We start from the raw sequence: 18,996 nt of genomic DNA, 5'->3' as shown, positions 1-18,996 counted from the left end.
TTAGCTTTATCTGTTGGCAATGAGTGGGTTATGCCATAATGTTTGAGGTCAGGAATTGTGTGACGGTTAGGATTTTTAGCAGAAATATGTCTCTAGAAGGACTTGGGGTTTGTCTCGACATCTGTGGCAAGCTTCTCCTCATGTTCAGACTTCATTTTCCTAACTACATTGGAGGCAAGGTTCCGAGCCTTTGCATACCTCTGCTAATTTTGTTGGGGTTTTTCCTTGTTATACCTTTTCCAGGATATAGCTTTCCTGTTGATTATTCTCGTTGCTTCTTTTGTGAGGATTGAAAATGTTTTTGGCTGTTTTCGGTAGATGGCATGGGAGGGGTTTTTCTCAGTTGATAGGAGGCTTCCTTGACATTTGTCCAGTATATGTTGATATCAGAAATGATGAGTATTAACCAATTTACTGAGGCTAGTTCCCTCTGCCTTGCTTGATAGTCACTAAAAGCTTGATGACGAAGATTAGGATGCAGACGACTATTCAAGGATAATACAGATAGGTGACTGAGTGGTCACTGTTGCCAACTGGAGGAAGGAATTCATTTCTGATGAGGGAATCTGGATTGCTCAAAGTTACAAAATCCAACAAGGAAGAATTCTGGTCGCCATGATGCCTAGTTGGCTTGTTAACTGTTTGATGAAGGAAATTATCAGATTGACAAGACACAAATGGTGAATCTCCATTACTAGATACTGCATGACAAGACCATCAACCCAATAGATTAATGGGAAGTTGAAATCAACAATAATTATCAAATCAGATAGAACCGTTGGTGATACTGAAGATGGAATTCCATCAATGATTGATTTGAGATATATTTCACAATCGCCAAGACTGGGGGCACTAGGGCTACTATATACACAATCGATATGGATTTTTTTTATTTTGTGAAGAGGAATATCAAGTCATAAACTTTCCACCCAGGGTACATTGAAAATTAGACGGACCAGCAAGGGTGGGGTCCATTGTCAGAAAAGCAACCATTATATTTATAAAGAGCATAAAACAAGGAAGCTAATGGTGCTACTTTCATTTATAATGTAAACCAAGACTTCGTGGTTATACTTACCTGGAGTAAGGATGCTAGGACTGTTTTAAAAAGATTTTAGTTTTAATAGTTGTATTTTAATATGAATTTCTTTTTTTTGCATTTGTTAAAAAAATTCCCTGTTGTTTCTACTTGTTGTTTGTATTTGTGATAGAAAGGCAGTGGGGTCTTTGTTGCTATTTATTTAACATGTTTCCTTTAGATGTGCTCAACAACTATTTTGAGTTTAAATGAAAATCGATTAACTTACAGTCATTTGAGTTCAAGAAAAGTATGCTGTTTATAGTTCAATCACCAAGAAAGTGGGAATTTTCACAACTTTCACATTTGAAATGCCATCACAGCCTATAATTTTTAATTGACCCAAAAGTAGATGCAGTACCATAGTTATAGACTCCTAAAAGAGATTATTGTCTCAAGGAACACAGCAAAGGCTGTGGGAAAGCATGGAATTAAATGGGAAAGTAAAACTTTGATAGACTTGGATTATGCTGATGATTTGAATGCCCTAGATGAAACTTTTAGCAAAATGAATGCTTTTTTTGAGAATTTTTTTAGAATTCTTTCGAAATTCTCTAGAATTCTTTCAAAATTCTCCAGAATTTGAGAATTCTGGGTGCAAGAATAGGTTTGAAAATTATGCTAAGAAGACTGAGTCACTTAGACTAGGAATATATGAAGATCAAGAGGTGATGTTGGTAACAAGAAGATTAAACCTAGAGAACTTAAGATGACATAATTTGCGCTTTTATGAAAACAAAACACGTTTAAATGTTTTCGCTTTTTTTGCTTTCATAGATAAAAAAATTGTCAAACTTTAAGCAATAAACATCAGTATATGTCAATTAAACTTACAATCCACGGTCATTCGTTTTTTTTTCAGGAAAGTGTAAATTATGTTCGGGTCTTGAGAAGGCATGGGGGTTATCAGCCGTTAATATTTGCTCGTTTTGAGTTTGACTCGGCTGTGTATTGTAATTTCTGTCCGTTTTGAGTTTTATTTATTTATTGATAGTGATTTGTGGTAGTTTTACGCTTGGAAGATTATTTGACCTTATTTCCACTCATTTTTGGTTTAATGGAGCTTTTTACTTTTCTTTGAAAAACTTGTTTCGTGGAAAAGTTTTACATTAATAAAGACAAGGTGGTCTATTTTTTCTTTGGATGCCTAAATAAGAATAAACTCCTTGGCTTCAAACACTGACAAATTGTTCCTCCTAGGTTACTTTACTACTTACAAATTGACAAAGAAGCAACTCCTGATAAATCTTGCACTATATTTTTGTGCAGTCTCTTTTTAATTGTTATTCAACATTTATGTTTTGCATTAATCAGTGAAATCGTTGGAGTTTGTGTCAGGATAGGTGGAAGCATAAAAAAGTTGCTGAATAACCACTATTTAATAATTGTGAAAAAAATTTATGTGTAATTGTGAAAAATTTCCTCAAATCCTTGATCAAAAATCAAAATTGATTTTTTTGAGGAAATCAAAAATTTCCTCGAAAAAAAATAATTGTGAAAAATTTCCTCAAATCCTTGATCAAAAATCAAAATTGATTTTTTTGAGGAAATCAAAAATTTCCTCAAAAAAAATTGTGAAAAATTTCCTCAAATCTTTGGAGAGTCAGTTTTAACAGAGTCTTGGGCTGGTTACCACTTACTATGATTATTTTCATTTGCTATAAATTGCTGATCACTGGAACATAAGTTCAAACACAATAGAGTAAATAAATCAAAAAAAAAAAAAAAAGAAAGAAGAAGAGCAACTCCTCCATGAGAGAGAGAGACTTTATAGTCTCTCTATAGTCGAGTCTCTCTATAGAGAGACTTTATAGTCGAGTTTATAGTAGTTGTAGGAGTAACAGCAGTAGTTGTTGTAGCAGTGGTATTAGTAGCAGCTGTAGTAGTAGTAGGAATAGTAGGAAAAGTAAGAGTAGCAGTATTAGTAGTAGTAGTAGCAGCATGAGTAGTAGTAATAGTAGTAGTAGTGGTGGTGGTAGTAGTAGTAGAGAGAGAAGGGGGAGAAAAAAGAAGATAAAGAAAAGAAGAAGCTGTTATAATTTAATAAATTTGGATTCAGCTGTGACAAAAGAAAACTTCCCTGTGTTATATTATTAGAAACAGACGCTAATAAATGTGGAACCTGAAAGGGTTTTGTTGAATGAAATTTGAATTATTGAAAATAAGTGAAGAGTGGAGAAAAGATTTTTCTGACCATGAATTGTATTTGTAAATATGTTTGTGAAAAAGGGTGTGAGGAATACAGCTAAGGAGGGAGTTAAATTTTTGGATGGAAGAAAGACTGTCAAGGACGACTATATAGATGAGTGAGAACAGTATTACCAGTCAGGTAAAGATAAATAAAATTTGAAGTACTAATGTTCTAAAGAGCAGCTAGAAAGTATTATGCAAAAATTATTGAAAAAAAGTTCAAAAATGGAAATGGAAAACCTCGTTTAAATTGTGATATATATTGCTGTTTAAAATGATGCAAAGACACGGTTTTCTTAATTTGGAGCATTTGAGGGTGATTTAGGAGGATGGGAATATGTGTCTAACAGAGGGATTTTGAAGTTATTAAAAAGTATTTTGTTGAATTAATGTAATTTTTATCCACTGTAGAAGGATTACCCTATGACGGAAGGACACCCTGAAAAACGGCTGGGCAAATGTATATAAATTAATTAGGTAAATGGTTATAGAATGTCCCAAAATTAAATCATTTTGGTTTTTAACTGCTCAAACGTTAGGATTAACTGATATGGTAAAGACTTGAAATATATTTGCTTTCAAGTGTAGGTAATGCATAGATATAGTTAAAAATTTGAGATTTAAAGATGTTGGCATCATTGAGAGGAGAGGAGGTGGGATTGTAATTAAAAAAAGTATGCTGGGGGGCACCCACTTTTCCTCACCTGGTGTATATCTCAGAATGCCGTGTGCCGCACAGTTCCGCCGTCCTTGGTACAGTTCCTACCACGTTTGGCACAACTTCTGTCACGCTTGGCACGTGCCACCTGGTATACGTAATTCTGCAAGTAGGAGTCCCCCCGTGTTATGCTTGCTAGGGAAGTACATTGAGAAGCAAATTTCGTTATATAAGGGTTTTCATGAAATCTATTGGAAGTTTAGGCTTTTGTTTGAAAATCATATTTTATCCCCAACATAATAAAAAACCAGCGATATCAGAAATCGAAAATTGTAGAAGCCTTAGTCATAATTGTGCTTACATATATATTTTTTTCATCCAGAAAAATTAATAGCGTCCGAAAGAATAATCTCACATTTTGCGAGCGTTTATCGCGAGGAGCAATGTTTTCATTATATGCAAAAAAATATCTGACTTTTGACCTGTCTAATGGTTGAGCAAGAATATTTGTTCCCATATGTTAAATGTATCATATTTTCAGTCATCACTTGGCAGTGCAATGGACAACAATGAGGTACCATTTACTAAACAAATGCGAATTGCAACACGTGAAATCCATGACATAAGCGATGCGTTGATCAATGCAAAACTCGGAATTGGTGAGTTTTTTTTGCCTTAGTTTCTTAGAAATTCAAGTTTCTTGTGCTCGTGGGCTTCACCTAGGTTTAACCCCCTTGCCTCCCTGTCTTCTATGTCGATGGATAGAGTACAAATCCAACAGCTTTGCAGCTAGTACAAGGGCTTTCTCCTTCGTAATTTTGAAAATATAAGAGTTCGAAATAGGGATGAAACCTTTTAATCGACAGTGAAACAAATATAAAATTTTAACTGAATATTTCGGACGCATATACTGTGTCCATCATCAGCAGTAAAACTGCTGACGTTGAAAGTTGTTTCACTGTCGATTAAAAGGTTTCATCCCTGTTTGGAACTGTTATATTTTCGTCATGGAAAGGCAGTTTTGTCTTCGAAGTTGTCTTCACAATGCTGATTCGATCTTGATTTCCAGTGAAAAGGTAAAACATCACCATTTACAGTTAGCATCTTTAATAGCATATGGCATTGTGATGCAATTTTTCATATTAGATTTCTGTAGGCTACTTTTTTTTTAATACAATATTTGTTTCGACTGATCATTTACTTCGCATTTTTTTTCTAGAAATTTTAGGGTTTTCTTCAAAAATGACTGAAGGATACGCCGTATCTTTCGTAGCTTTCTACATTTTAGGCTTATCGATTTTTTGTATGAACTGCCTGTTTTTGAAGAGCTTTAAGGAAATTGTCCCCCCTCCCTTAATTAAGTTCTGCATACCTGCCTAGATTGAGAAGGAGTTTTTGGGCCTTGGTGGCATAAATGTGTTGTGAGATTATGTAGCATACATGTCGCAACTTGTACTATTTTTTCAACTGCCTAACAAAACAAAAAACAGCTGTTATTATTTTTTTTCAATCAGCCACAAAGAATGAAATGAATTAGCTTTCGATCATGTCTTCACTGATAATTAAAAGTAACTTTTTTTTTAAAGGTTACAGAGGTTGCTAACATAGATACATCGGGCGTGTAAAGCAGGGCCACCGCTCATTCGAATTTTTCCCAAGATCTGGAAATTTCAGTCCTGAGCTTCGGATCTTGGGAAAACATAGATATTAAACATTGTCGTCAAAAAGTATATTAACTATGTACATTGGCATTATTTAATGTCTTGGGATTTTCAAATCTTTTTTTTCCCAAGAGAATTGAGTGGCAGCCCTGTTCCGCGTACGCTGCTTGCATAATCACATTTGTGAAATTTTAGTTTTGGACTCCAGAATTTGAATTGGTATCTTGTATTCACGGAATCTTAGTTTAAAATATCACCTAACAATAAGATTACCAAATTGAGAATCTAAACAATAATCCAATAGATTAGTTTTCACAGAAAGGAAAGTTATTTAGAAAGGAAAGAATAAACTTCTCAGCAAACAATTTTGGCAAGAAATTTTGGAGTTAAAACTCACGGAATGGTACTATGAAGTTACTCCATAAAAAGTAAAACAGATATCTCTTAAAATGTTTTTAAATTTAGGTCCTGCACGTAAAAGATTAAATTTAAAAAAAAAGTGTTCGAAGTTAGGAGTTTGAACGAATATTTAAAGCCTATATGGCTTGGCCCCCAGACACAGGATTGTTGTAACAGTAACTTGAAATTGGATTAAAAACTTAGTTGATTTCATGTAGGACAGTTTTGGGAGTGCCATTCGGGTTGAGGGGGCAAGGGGGTATCTACCCACCAAAAATTTGAAAAGTACTTTCTTCGTTATTTTCCGTACAAAATCGGAAAAACTAAAATCTCCCCCCGATTTTGATTTTTTTTTAATATTTTATTTTTTAAAATTTAGGTTCTGCACGTAAAAGATTAAATGGAATTAAAATAAAAAGTTTGAAGTTAGGAGTTTGAACGAATATTTAAAGCCTATATGGCTTGGCCCCCAGAAACAGGATTGTTGTAACGGTAACTTGAAATTGGATTAAAAACTTAGTTGATTTCATGTAGGACAGTTTTGGGAGTGCCATTCGGGTTGAGGGGGCAAGGGGGTATCTACCCACCAAAAATTTGAAAAGTACTTTCTTCGTTATTTTCCGTACAAAATCGGAAAAACTAAAATCTCCCCCCGATTTTGATTTTTTTTAATATTTTATTTTTTAAAATTTAGGTTCTGCACGTAAAAGATTAAATGGAATTAAAATAAAAAGTTTGAAGTTAGGAGTTTGAACGAATATTTAAAGCCTATATGGCTTGGCCCCCAGAAACAGGATTGTTGTAACGGTAACTTGAAATTGGATTAAAAACTTAGTTGATTTCATGTAGGACAGTTTTGGGAGTGCCATTCGGGTTGAGGGGACAAGGGGGTAGTTACCCACCAAGAATTTGAAAAGTACTTTCTTCGTTATTTTCCGTACAAAATCGGAAAAACTAAAATCTCCCCCCGATTTTGATTTTTTTTAAATATTTTATTTTTTTAAATTTAGGTTCTGCACGTAAAAGATTAAATGGAATTAAAATAAATAGTTTGAAGTTATGAGTTTGAACGAATATTTAAAGCCTATATGGCTTGGCCCCCAGACACAGGATTGTTGTAACACTAACTTGAAATTGGATTAAAAACTTAGTTGATTTCATGTAGGACAGTTTTGGGAGTGTTATTCGGGTTGAGGGGGTAAGGGGTAGTTACCCACCAAGAATTTGAAAAGTACTTTCTTCGTTATTTTCCGTACAAAATCAGAAAAACTAAAATCTCCCCCCGATTTTGATTTTTTTTAAAATATTTTATTTTTTAAAATTTAGGTTCTGCACGTAAAAGATTAAATGGAATTAAAATAAAAAGTTTGAAGTTAGGAGTTTGAACGAATATTTAAAGCCTATATGGCTTGGCCCCCAGACACAGGATTGTTGTAACAGTAACTTGAAATTGGATTAAAAACTTAGTTGATTTCATGTAGGACAGTTTTGGGAGTGTTATTCGGGTTGAGGGGGTAAGGGGTAGTTACCCACCAAGAATTTGAAAAGTACTTTCTTCGTTATTTTCCGTACAGAATCGGAAAAACTAAAATCTTCCCCCAGATTTTGATTTTTTTAATATTTTATTTTTTTAATCAAAAAATCCTTGTCCCCTCCCCCCATAAATTTCCATGGATTGGGGCCATTGGGAAGTACAACAGGCGCCAAGCCTTGCTGTTTCATGTAGCAACAGGTTACCATTAGTTATATTGGGGTTGTGGACCCTGTATACAGGCTTTGTGCATAGAATGCTCCAACACCCTCCATCTGTTGGAGCACCCTCCAGCTTCCTTCTACTGGTGCTCCAGCTTCCTTCTGGCGCTCCAGCTATCCTTCAGCATCCTCCAGCTTGAGTTACTTATATCATTGACAAGGATACGGTGCATAAATTTGGTTAATAATATTTTGACTCTGCCTTTCTATTTCAAAAGATAAATACTTATTTTCTGTTTCTATTTTAGCCTTACTGTCTTTATTAAAGGTCATTCGTCCCTTTTTCTTTTATTTTCTTATATCTAGTAGTTATCTAATTTGAATTCTCAGGCTACACATGTACATAGTCGATTTCAACATCGAAGTCAACACAGGGTTTGACGCGTTTTCATATTAAAATGCCACGTGAAGTCAAAATTTCGAAATGCCGCGTGTTTATTATTATTATTCAATACAATATACAATTCAAAATGGAATTACAATACACTAATACCCCCTCGAAAGGCTCCATGGCCAGGGATACAAGGGGGTCTGCCACCCTCAATCCATCTGCCGTACCGTTCTGCCACACTCGGCACACTCTCGCCACACGTGCCACATTGTTGACATAATTTATGAGAATAGACATCCCTTTAGTAGTTACTACCGTTTCTATTAACAACTCATTTTTGCACCAATCCTCGGAGGCAAACGCACCTGTGCTAGGTCTTTCCGTCTTAATCCGTTCAAAGTGCCACTTAATCCTTGCTCCCTTAAACTTCCCATTTCTCTTTTCCTGGTGCGCGTCCATTATTCACGGTTATCAATTTCAAGTGAATTGGATATTGAATCTCACTGATAATTTATTTGGATGCGAAATTACCTGATCAAGTAAGAATACTTATGGTATAATACTATGAGACAATTATCGGTTTACCTATTTAAGCAAGGATACTAATTGTATATTACTTGAGCCAATTTATTAGTATATCGGTTATTATTAATAAACTTTGGACTGCTGTTCTGAATTGAATTTTACGGAAAAGTCAAAGAATGATTATAATTAAAAAAATATTATAACATATAAAAATAATATAAATATATAATATAAAAAATAATTATTTACACAATTATCTACGTAATTATATAATATAAGAAATATTACAAATGAATTATAAATAAATAATTATAAATAATTACAATTATAAAAAATAATTATTATTATATAAATATATATAATAATTTATATATATATATAATATTATAATATATAATATTAATATGTAAATAATTATTAATTGTTGATATTGGGACAGAAAGAACGATCAAGGCATGATAAGGATGAAGATGGGAACTAAAAAAAATTATTTGACGTATCAGGTACTCGGTCAGCCTCAATCTCAAACACATCGTTGGCAACTATGGCTGATAGCATTAAAACTGTGATTGGGCTTGTAAGCGACAACGGAAAAAAATTAGACTCACTTGAAAATAAACATAAGTCTCTTGATGATCGAGTGGCTAAGTTAGAGAATATTCAAAGTGTTTTTTTGCAATCGTCAAATAATGATACCCACCTGGGTTCTCTTGTAAAGAAAAAGAGGCATTAGAGAGCCAATTAAAAGTTCTCACTGATGAGGTTGTGAATGGGGGGACTGAGATTAATGTGACTGGCAACAGATCACCTGAGCTTTAATTCGAAAAACTTGATGAAAATCTCATATTGTGGAGTGTCCCATCTGAAACGATATCTGCTGCAAAAGGAATCTTTGCGAGTGTTTTTCCCTGAACCCAGCCCCCCGCCAAATTATTATCTGCGATTTAGTGCTGCTAATAAAGTTGTGCCGCATTTTGAACATAACTTGGCTGGTGCTAGTGGAGGTCGATTTGACACTCATAGTGAATCAATGGAGTGAAGAATTAATATAATATAGTTGGACTTTTCCTACTCCCTCTGTTCTATTGATTATTAATGGAGTGGAGCATACATAACAGAGTGAAGTATATAGTTTTACTTTTTTGTCAGTGTCCTTATTCGCTGTTTTTTTCTTCTTTTTTCAAGTTCAACTTCTATTTATTTTCATAAAATAACAATAAAAAAAACAATATCCCAAAGGGCTCAATGGCCCGTTATTTGGGAAACGGCATACAAAAAATAAAGAATCATAAAACTTGTCATTAACATACTAACCAACATCTAAATATAAATATGTAAGGGAAAGAAATCAACTCACCGGCAGTCCCCACGAAACAGCGACCCTCACATCACCCGACAATAAAATACAAATTAAAATTCTCGCGTCATCGAGGATACAACACCAACAAAAAAACAACCCAAAAAAGAAAAAAAATAATAAATAAACCATAAGAAACATTTAATGAGAAGCCTTTAATAAGAAACTTTTCATCTGTCTCTTAAAGGAGCTAAGTGTTCGTGACTGTCGGATCTCAGCGGGAACCAAATTCCAAGCACGTCCCACAGTCACAGCCAGGCCGAAGTCTGAACGAACCGAGGGGCTAGCTGGAATCATCACATCCTCCCGGTTACGAACCATATACAAATTTGCTTCCCCTACTAGTTTAAGCAGTCCCGAAAAACAACATGGGAGATCTCCCTGGAAGTATTGATATGCCAACGAAGATAGAGATAAAACATAAATATCTTTAATTTTGAAGAGGTCAAGAGGAGTGTGTGTAGCCGACTGGAGAATTCTTGCCGCTTTCTCATAAAGATTGTGAATAGGAGCAAGTACCGAGGGAAATGTGGACATCCACACAGACGAACAGTAACATAAATAAGGGTAAATAAGAGAAAAGTATTAAAGACGGAGGATAGGGAAAGGAAATAAACGCTTTAATTTTCGGATGATCCCAAGTCCACGGGAAATTTTCACTCTTATTATTTGAACATTGCACTTTCTTCTGTCATTACATCCTCTCTTGCTATGTACACTGTATTAGGAAAGTAAAACAATTATTATTTTGTTGAATGGATTGGGTTCATATATAGTCAATTACAAAGTACCTAATCCATAGCCAAGATTTTTATTTATTATTTTTTTTTTATCACGTCACTGTTTTAATTGTTTTCAGTACTTACATTGTATCCAATAGAGTCATCATTTATTGCAATGTTTAGTTTCGTAATCTCTTTATTTTGTAGTAGACTCATACCTAATATCTCACCTGCTTTAATTTCAACGGGCTTCACACAAATCTATCATGTTAAGATGTTCACTGGTCATTTACCAAGATAAATAGTAAGATATCATGTTTAATAGGGTATGGCTAATCACCTTTTGTTCTATGTTTAGTGCATATTTGTTAACATGAGTTAACAATTTAACGCCCACTTTGATTTCATCAAGTGACTAATGATTATATTTCTGGTGACATTATTCTTCATGTTTTCCCTCTAAGCAAATTTTTCGATTATGTTTTATGATATTGAAGTGAAATTTAATTAATTATAATTGCAATTATTTTTTTTCCTCCAATGTTCTACCCCTTCTCGTCTCTTGTATTATTACAGAAACAATTATTTTTTGTTTTTATAGAATAATTTTGTTGCCCGTTCTAAACGATATATTTGTATTTGGAGAATTTCTTAATTTGTTGGAAGTATTTGCGCACCTTTAGGAAGCAAAAGGGATTCGGAAGGTGTTACATGGTTAGAAAGGTCTTGTGCGCTAAGCGGCTAAACCATAACCTAATTGTTCTGTTAATGATAGTGAAGTTATGTTTTAGTTTCTTTTTCTTAGTTCGTGAAGTAGTTAGACAATTGATAGGTGTATTTTACCTCAGTGTTTATCTGTGTCAAAGATGGAGTCACCATAAGATAGGGATTGTAGCTCTTAGTTATGGATAGTATATTTCAATCTCCTTTAGCACCTCAGAAATTAAAGGAATTAGAGAGTCATAAAATAGATTTTGCGTGTAGATATAATAACGTTTTGAGTGGAATTTCGGACCTTGGGTGCGGTATTCGCTTGCAGCTTGAAGATTCGAATTATGTTTTACCGTGTGAAATTGGTCCTATATACCGTAAACCTGGTAATTTTTTCGGACCTTGGGTTGGGTATTCGCTTGCAGCTTGAAAATTCGAATTATGTTTTACCGTGTGAAATTGGTCCTATATACCGTAAACCTGGTAATTTTTTCGGACCTTGGGTGCGGTATTCGCTTGCAGCTTGAAGATTCGAATTATCTTTTACCGTGTGAAATTGGTCCTATATACCATAAACCTGGTATTTTTTTCGGACCTTGGGTGCGGTATTCGCTTGCAGCTTGAAGATTCGAATTATGTTTTACCGTGTGAAATTGGTCCTATATACCGTAAACCTGGTAATTTTTTCGGACCTTGGGTGCGGTATTCGCTTGCAGCTTGAAGATTCGAATTATGTTTTACCATGTGAAATTGGTCCTATATACCGTAAACCTGGTAATTTTTTCGGACCTTGGGTGCGGTATTCGCTTGCAGCTTGAAGATTCGAATTATGTTTTACTGTGTGAAATTGGTCCTATATACCGTAAACCTGGTAATTTTTCCAACATTTTTTATCTGAATTGCCAAGGGCTAAATTCAAGTTGTAGCTGTATGGAAGATTTAGCTAATATTTCTGTTTTTCAGGTGATATCTTTAACTGAGACATTGATTAATGATAATAGTTCAGAGTTGCTTGGTCTACAGAGATATAATTTTTACACAAAAAAATAGGCAATTATGTCCACATGAGGGCCTTTCGGTATATATCAGATCAGATATTAAAGGGGCCCTTCTGAGCAATTTAACAATTTATAGGGATATTGTGTTTGACTCACTCGTGCTTCGTCTTCGTTTAGGTGTTAATTCTTGCTATTTAATAATTCTCTACCCCCCACCGACTTCCTCATATAATGAATTCTTTGATCCCTTGGAGGAGCAGCCTTTTGGAGAAGTTGCCTGTGAGTCTCCCCTATTTTCTTGTGGGCGATCTAAACGTTGACCTAATTGAAATAAATGCAAAGAGTAGCCGACTATTGAATAATTTCATATTATTCTGATTACTTCCATCAGTCAACATACCTACGAGGGTCACGGATACATCCGCGACATGTATTGATAACATATTCTCTAATATTAACCCTGATTTCCCCCATTTTGTTGTTAGTGAAACTTCTGACGATTTTGGTGTTTTCTAGACATGCAGTGGCGCCATTTCAGAAAACCTTAGGGAGGGGGGCAAACATCGATTTTGGGCCCCCATCCAGCCTTTAAAATTTTTAAATTTTTGAAGATGCCTTTAGCTACCATAATATCTTTGGGGTTTGCATTTTGCAGTTTATTTAGGGACCAAAAACAGTACCAAAATGGAAAATTTACTGTATAAGTCAGAAGTTAACGTACAGTTACTTCAGCAATGGATATCTCCTTTGCTTCATTTTTGTGAAGTCGTCGACAAGCTTCTTAGAATCCAGCTACTTCACTGCAGCTTTCTCAGAGAATATAAGCAACAAATGCGAAAGTCCCTCGTTTTCCATCGTTGTCCGGAGTTAGTCCTTCAAAAACGTCAACACAGAGAAAAAATGTTCATTTGAGCACATTGTGAGCGGAAGTGTGAGGACTACCCTGACTACCTTAAGAAGCTCAGAATAAGCTTCTTTCAATCCTCTGAGGCTTTCGAATACATCTAAAGCCGTTTGCCGGATTCTGTGGAAGCTGCGACAAAAATGCCCGAGCTATTAAAGCTTGACGCTTCAGCTGCATAGTATCGATTACCGCCTGATCGAAGTATGTCGCGATCACAAGAAGTAAATCGGAGTCCTTAAAATCTTTGGATTTGGGGTTAAGGCAACGTGTGGCTTCTAGCACTGGCAGCTGGATAGAAAAACGCTCTTCAAACTCATTTAACACTCTGTTCAAAACCTCATAGAAGTCTCTCTGCACTTTGTCTTCCGTTGTTGTGCTTTCGGAGTCAATGTGCTTTCCAATTGTTGTGCTTTCCAATTGTTCCAATTGTCAATATTGTGCTTTCCAATTGTCGTCAAGTAGTCTCTTAGTCTTCCGGATATCATCTGAACCCATTTTGATTTACCAGGTATGACTGAAGAGAGAGCACTTGTTTCTGACAGATCAGCTTTGAAATTAATGGTCATCTCTTTAGACTTGCCGTATAGGGTACGAAAATACTCGTCATCACGCATTTTCCTCAGTTCGTTCTTGTTGCACTGATTAAAGTGCAAGCTTCTGAGATGACCAGATCTGCTGCTTGTAGTTGTTCAGAAAGAGGGTTTATCACTGCAAGAACTTCGTGAATGACATGAAAACTAAATATGAAGGGAAACAACTCCAGCTGCTTCTTAAGGGCCGTAGCTTCTGCCGCTGCCTCCCTGTCAGAAGATTCTTGAACTACAGACAGAACTGCGAGTATGCAGTCATATCTAACCATGATCTTAGCCACTGATCTATACTTGTAAGACCAACTTATTACTACTGTCCTTTCAAGCGTTAGCACAGGCCCATTGACAGTTTTCTGGGCTTTGACGAACAACTGGTATCGAGTGTTGCTATTGGAGACGAGACTGTAAACTCGTTTGCAAAACTGAAAATACTGTTGGAACTCTTTGTATTTTCTGCATACAATCGCCAATGACAAGGTTAAGTAAATGGGAATGACAGTCTGTGTACACCGCTTGTGGTACTTTTTTCCTGGAGACGGGCCTGTACTCCTGAAAAGTGTCCACTCATTACACTGGTCCTGTCATAGCACTGTCCAACGCACTTTGGCCAGTCAAAGCCGATTCCCTTTATTTTATTGTAAATGAAGTCGGCCAAACTCTCAGCGTCAACCTTGCGCATGTGGTAGCAACTTTTGGCCCTTTCTTTGATTTTCAGGTCATGAACATAGTGTACTAAGGTCGCAAGTTGTTCTTTTTCGAGAGGTATTTTGTCTCGTCAGCAAGAACGGCAAAATATGTTGCTTCTCTGATTTCTGTCGCGATAGAAACTTTGATTTAATTTCTTATGACCTCAGTGTAGTCGTTGTGTTGCTCGTGTGACATTTAATGGCCATAGGCCTTACGAAAGTTTTTCATCAAGTCCGGGTTGATTTCCATTAAAAGATGTACTGTCTCTACGAAATTCCCTTGATTGGCACTTGACTACCCTTCATTATGGCTACGAAGCGCAAGACCTTGCCGTCCAAGTAATGCTGTAAGTTTTAGTAGAGCTTTTACGTACTGTTTATTCTCTAGTATTTCCTTTTTGCGTTCTTTGGAGAGGCATGACGCAACAGGTTCGGCTGCCTCCGTCTCTGTAGCTTTAAATTGAATCAAAGAAATGGTACATGCCTTGTGTCGGTCGCTGTTTTCGTATCAGTTCAGAAATGTCTTTCCACTTTCTAAAAAAAAGAGATACATATCTAAAGCAGATAAATTTTCACCCAACATTTATATTTATGCGAAATATAATTTGTTCAAATTTGTTAAAATATAATTTGTTTGTACATTCAACAATATTTATACTACGATCGTGTCTCAACCTTTTTTGTGGTACGAACCACCAAAATGGGAAAAGTCCAACCCTTTAATTACAACTCTTATTACAAATGATAACTTTCATATTAAAGCGGTAGTTGCAGCCTTGTACCTAGCAGTGTAAGGCCCATTAGAATAGAAATTCGAATTTTCGGATTTGGGAAAGAAAAAATATGGTGAACACAGTTATTTACAGGTTCTAATCGGGAAACAGTACAAACAAAATTCCATTAGAAATATCCATGGCCTGGTGTAGGAGCATGAGTAATTTGTCATACTAAATTGTCAGTTAATTGCTTTTTTGACATAGACTGAAAAAATTATGCTGAAAAACCAAGTAAATCTAATAATTGTTCATTTTTTGTTAAGACAGTGACAGATGAACTGATGTATACGAATATAGCCAATAGATGTATTACAAACAATCCAGTGACTGATACAAAAAAAAATTAAATGAAAACCATAATATTAAGAATATGTGGTAAAAACAAAAACGAAATTAAAGGAGCATTAACATCCATGTATAGAAAAATACCAAAGCTGCCAGTAGCAGAATTTGACAGAATTCTAAAAGCTGCCAACACTTTAGCAGCACAACCTGTGTTTTGACTGCTTATTTTTGAGCAAAAATTATTTTTATATGTAAAAATGGTATTTTCAGACAAAATCTGCCAACCAATTTGAAAACTGCCAAGTAACATTGCTACTTTTCTTCTCCACTTTCTGCACGTCCGTTAGCATCGTTATTCAAAGGAATTTCAGGAACCTTTCCTTGGTGTCTTGTTTGACTATACCGGTAAAAGCGGAATTAAGGTAATATAACGGTATTAAAGATAGAAAAAGAAACATGGGAGAGAAAAGTCAGCAAAAAATAAGCTAAAAGCGCATAGCACCAAACTGCTAACGAAGGCTTTCCTTTGAAAGAGTAGTTGTCTTTAAGAAGCATGAGGTTCTTAATGTTTAAATTTTTACAGAATAAAAGTGTTGACAAATTTACATGTTTTTATTTTGATATCCTTAGTATTTGAAAAAAGGTACAGATTTATTGTTTCTATAACCATGTTGATTGCAGAGGATTTTCGGTAATAATTTCTATTGTCATTGTTTAAAAAGAAAGTTCTGACCGAGATCAGGAATCTATTTTTTATGTTGTACTGGATCATGAGATTAGGAACAACTTGTTATCTTTTAAAATGGTCCAGTTTCAAAACAGTGTATTCTTTAATTGAACGTTATTAGTCCAAAATTGTTTAAAGTGTAAGTCCCTTTTGGTACTGAATGAATATTAAAAAAGAAAAATCTTAGAGAAAATATTAAAACTATAGAAAATAAACTAGATTTTTATTGATAATTAATCATGGCTATGATACTACAACGTTAGTTTCAAAAATAATTTTCACTTCCGAATAAAAAAAATGGTAAATCTAACTGTATTTTTTTTACCTGATTTGTCACTTAGAATTGCTTTAAAAAAGTTTATTTTTCAATTCTTAAAAAAATTGTTTTAAAGAATTTTATGAGTCTCTTTAATGTTAAAAAAATTACTTAACTTTAAACTTTTTCGCTTGCCGACTAATTGTCCGTGTAGCGCAGGTATCGGTCTCCTGGTTTTCTGCCTTCGGCCGGGAGAGCAATGCGTGGTTGGAACCAAATCATCTGACACTTCCCATGTTTTCCCCCAAATTTTTCCAGGTACCCATTTGGAGCTGGGTCAACTTTGGCTGACCTTACTGAGTCATACCACTGACCCCATTTGAAAAAAAAAATAATCAGCGACACCAGGACTCGAACCTCCTCCCTTACGGACACAGGATTGCAAGTGTGGCGTGCCAACCACTAGGCTAGTACGGTAAAAGCTCTTAAAAATTTTTTGTTTTAATTTGATGCATGCTACCACAAAAAGTTGCTTAACTGCATTTGGAGGTCTTTTTCTTTCTTTTTTAAATAATTGATTTCCTGGTTTTCTAAATTTTTTAAAAATACATATGGTTGTGTAAGTTTCCACTTGATCAATTCAAACAATCAGATTTCATTTTTACTAAATTTGGTACTTTAATAAGATGAAGAACATCTGCAATTTGTTTTTAACCTTGTTTCATTTTTTAGCAATGACTGATGATGAAGTTTGGAAATATGGCATTCTCTACTTTTACGAAGTATTCAAATACATGGAAGAAGCCATGACGAGACTTGAGCACACCTTAGTTGGAGACCTGGACATTCCAGGTATTCGCAGAGTTTCCGAATTTGAAAAGGATATCGAATATTATTTCGGTGCCGAATGGTTTAGAAACGAATATAGACCAACAGAAAGTGTTCAGGAATACATAGATCATTTAGCTGAATTGGAGAAAGATGAACCCCACTTACTTATGGCATTTATATATCATATGTATATGGGGCTGTTTTCGGGGGGCCAAATTTTACATAAAAAGCGACAAATTGAAGCAAAATTAAGGCTTCGTACTGCTCAGCCGGGTCAAGGGGAGGCGGTCACAAACTTTGAAGGAAAAAATGTTTCAAATATCAAAAGAGAAATGACAGAAATGATGAATAAAATCGCCTCTCAACTGGATGAGGTTACAAGGAGGAAGCTTATTGAAGAAAGTAAGAATGTTTTCAGAATGAATAATAAAATGGTCAAAACAATACCTGGCACTACACGCGTGATTGTAAGGAAGATGGTGAAGTTTTCATTATTTGTGATACCCGTCATTATTGGGATGGTTATAGCGAAAAATCGTTATTTAGCGTAAGGCGTAAAAATTTGCTTCGCAGTGACCCATATTACGCTGTAATTTAATTCTGAATTACGGGCAATGTTTGTTTTAATTTCTTTTAGTGTAAAACGCTAGTCCGAAGTGATCGAAAAATATCCACTTTTGTAGTCTCAAGTGTATTAAATGGTTAGTTTGCTTAGTATCAGATAAACAAAGGATGTAGCACATGCCAGTACTCAACCAGAGGGAAAAGCCTAAGGACCCAGACCCCCTTCCGTGTGAATTTAGGGAAATTATGTGAAAATAGACAAGTATATAATAGTTTGCGACCATAGAATTACCAAGTAAAAGATTCTTGTCTGGACCCCACTACAGGGTAGCCAATTGGGATTAAGGACAATTACCCTTATTTTTTGAAAAATATCTTCTGTTATTTCCACACACAAAATCGGGGAAAAAACGTAAAATCCCTTTCCCCCAAGACTTTGAAATTCCTTTTCCTGGGTGAAAATGGCATCAGGATGGACCTAGTAGCTCTCTGATCAGTCTTGGCTCTTAAGAGGAGTACTAGAACTCCCGATTCCCGTTAAATCACCCTTCCAAATTTCTGTGACTGCTTCGATGCGCTCACCCTGGTAAATAAATAAACACATATAACACAAAAAATACGAAATTCCGGTCTTCTTAGCTAGCTGCTTGGAAATTCTTTTAGGCGATTCTTGAACGTCTATAATTCGATAAAATGAAATAAGAAGGTAAAAATCAAATAGGTTTAGGTTATGCACGTGATTTGAGCGTCCTAGATGAAAATGTTGAAAAAAAATGAGTTTTCAGAGTTCAGTGTGCAAGAATAGGCTTGCTAATTAATTTTAAGAAGACTGAGTCATTTAGACTAGGAATGAATGATGGTGAAGAGGTGATGTTAGGTAACGAGAAGATCGGTCATGTGGATAACTTCACTTCCCTGGGCAGTATTATTGACAAAGGTAGTGGTTGCAGAGAAGATGTAAAAGGGAGAATAGATAAGGTCGAGAGTGTTTTTTT

General features: G+C 35.2%; 1 protein-coding gene across 4 annotated transcripts in view; it reads left to right on the top strand.

Moving 5' to 3' along the window:
- Window positions 1-18,152, top strand: part of LOC136037735 (heme oxygenase 1-like) — a 30,924-nt gene extending 12,772 nt beyond the window's left edge. For all 4 annotated transcript variants that reach the window (XM_065720513.1, XM_065720512.1, XM_065720511.1 and 1 more), the window contains 2 exons: window positions 4,468-4,585; window positions 17,339-18,152. In XM_065720513.1, coding sequence (XP_065576585.1) covers window positions 4,486-4,585; window positions 17,339-17,988 — 750 coding nt within the window. In that variant the 5' untranslated portion in view covers window positions 4,468-4,485 and the 3' untranslated portion in view covers window positions 17,989-18,152. The remainder of the gene's footprint in view (window positions 1-4,467; window positions 4,586-17,338) is intronic.
- The last annotated feature ends 844 nt before the right edge of the window (window positions 18,153-18,996 follow it).

The sequence above is a fragment of the Artemia franciscana genome, chromosome 17 (genome assembly GCF_032884065.1).
Source record: "Artemia franciscana chromosome 17, ASM3288406v1, whole genome shotgun sequence".
NCBI lineage: Eukaryota > Metazoa > Arthropoda > Branchiopoda > Anostraca > Artemiidae > Artemia > Artemia franciscana.
The sequence above is the reverse complement of the archived record's forward strand: the minus strand, read 5'-3'. Positions and strand labels throughout refer to the sequence as shown.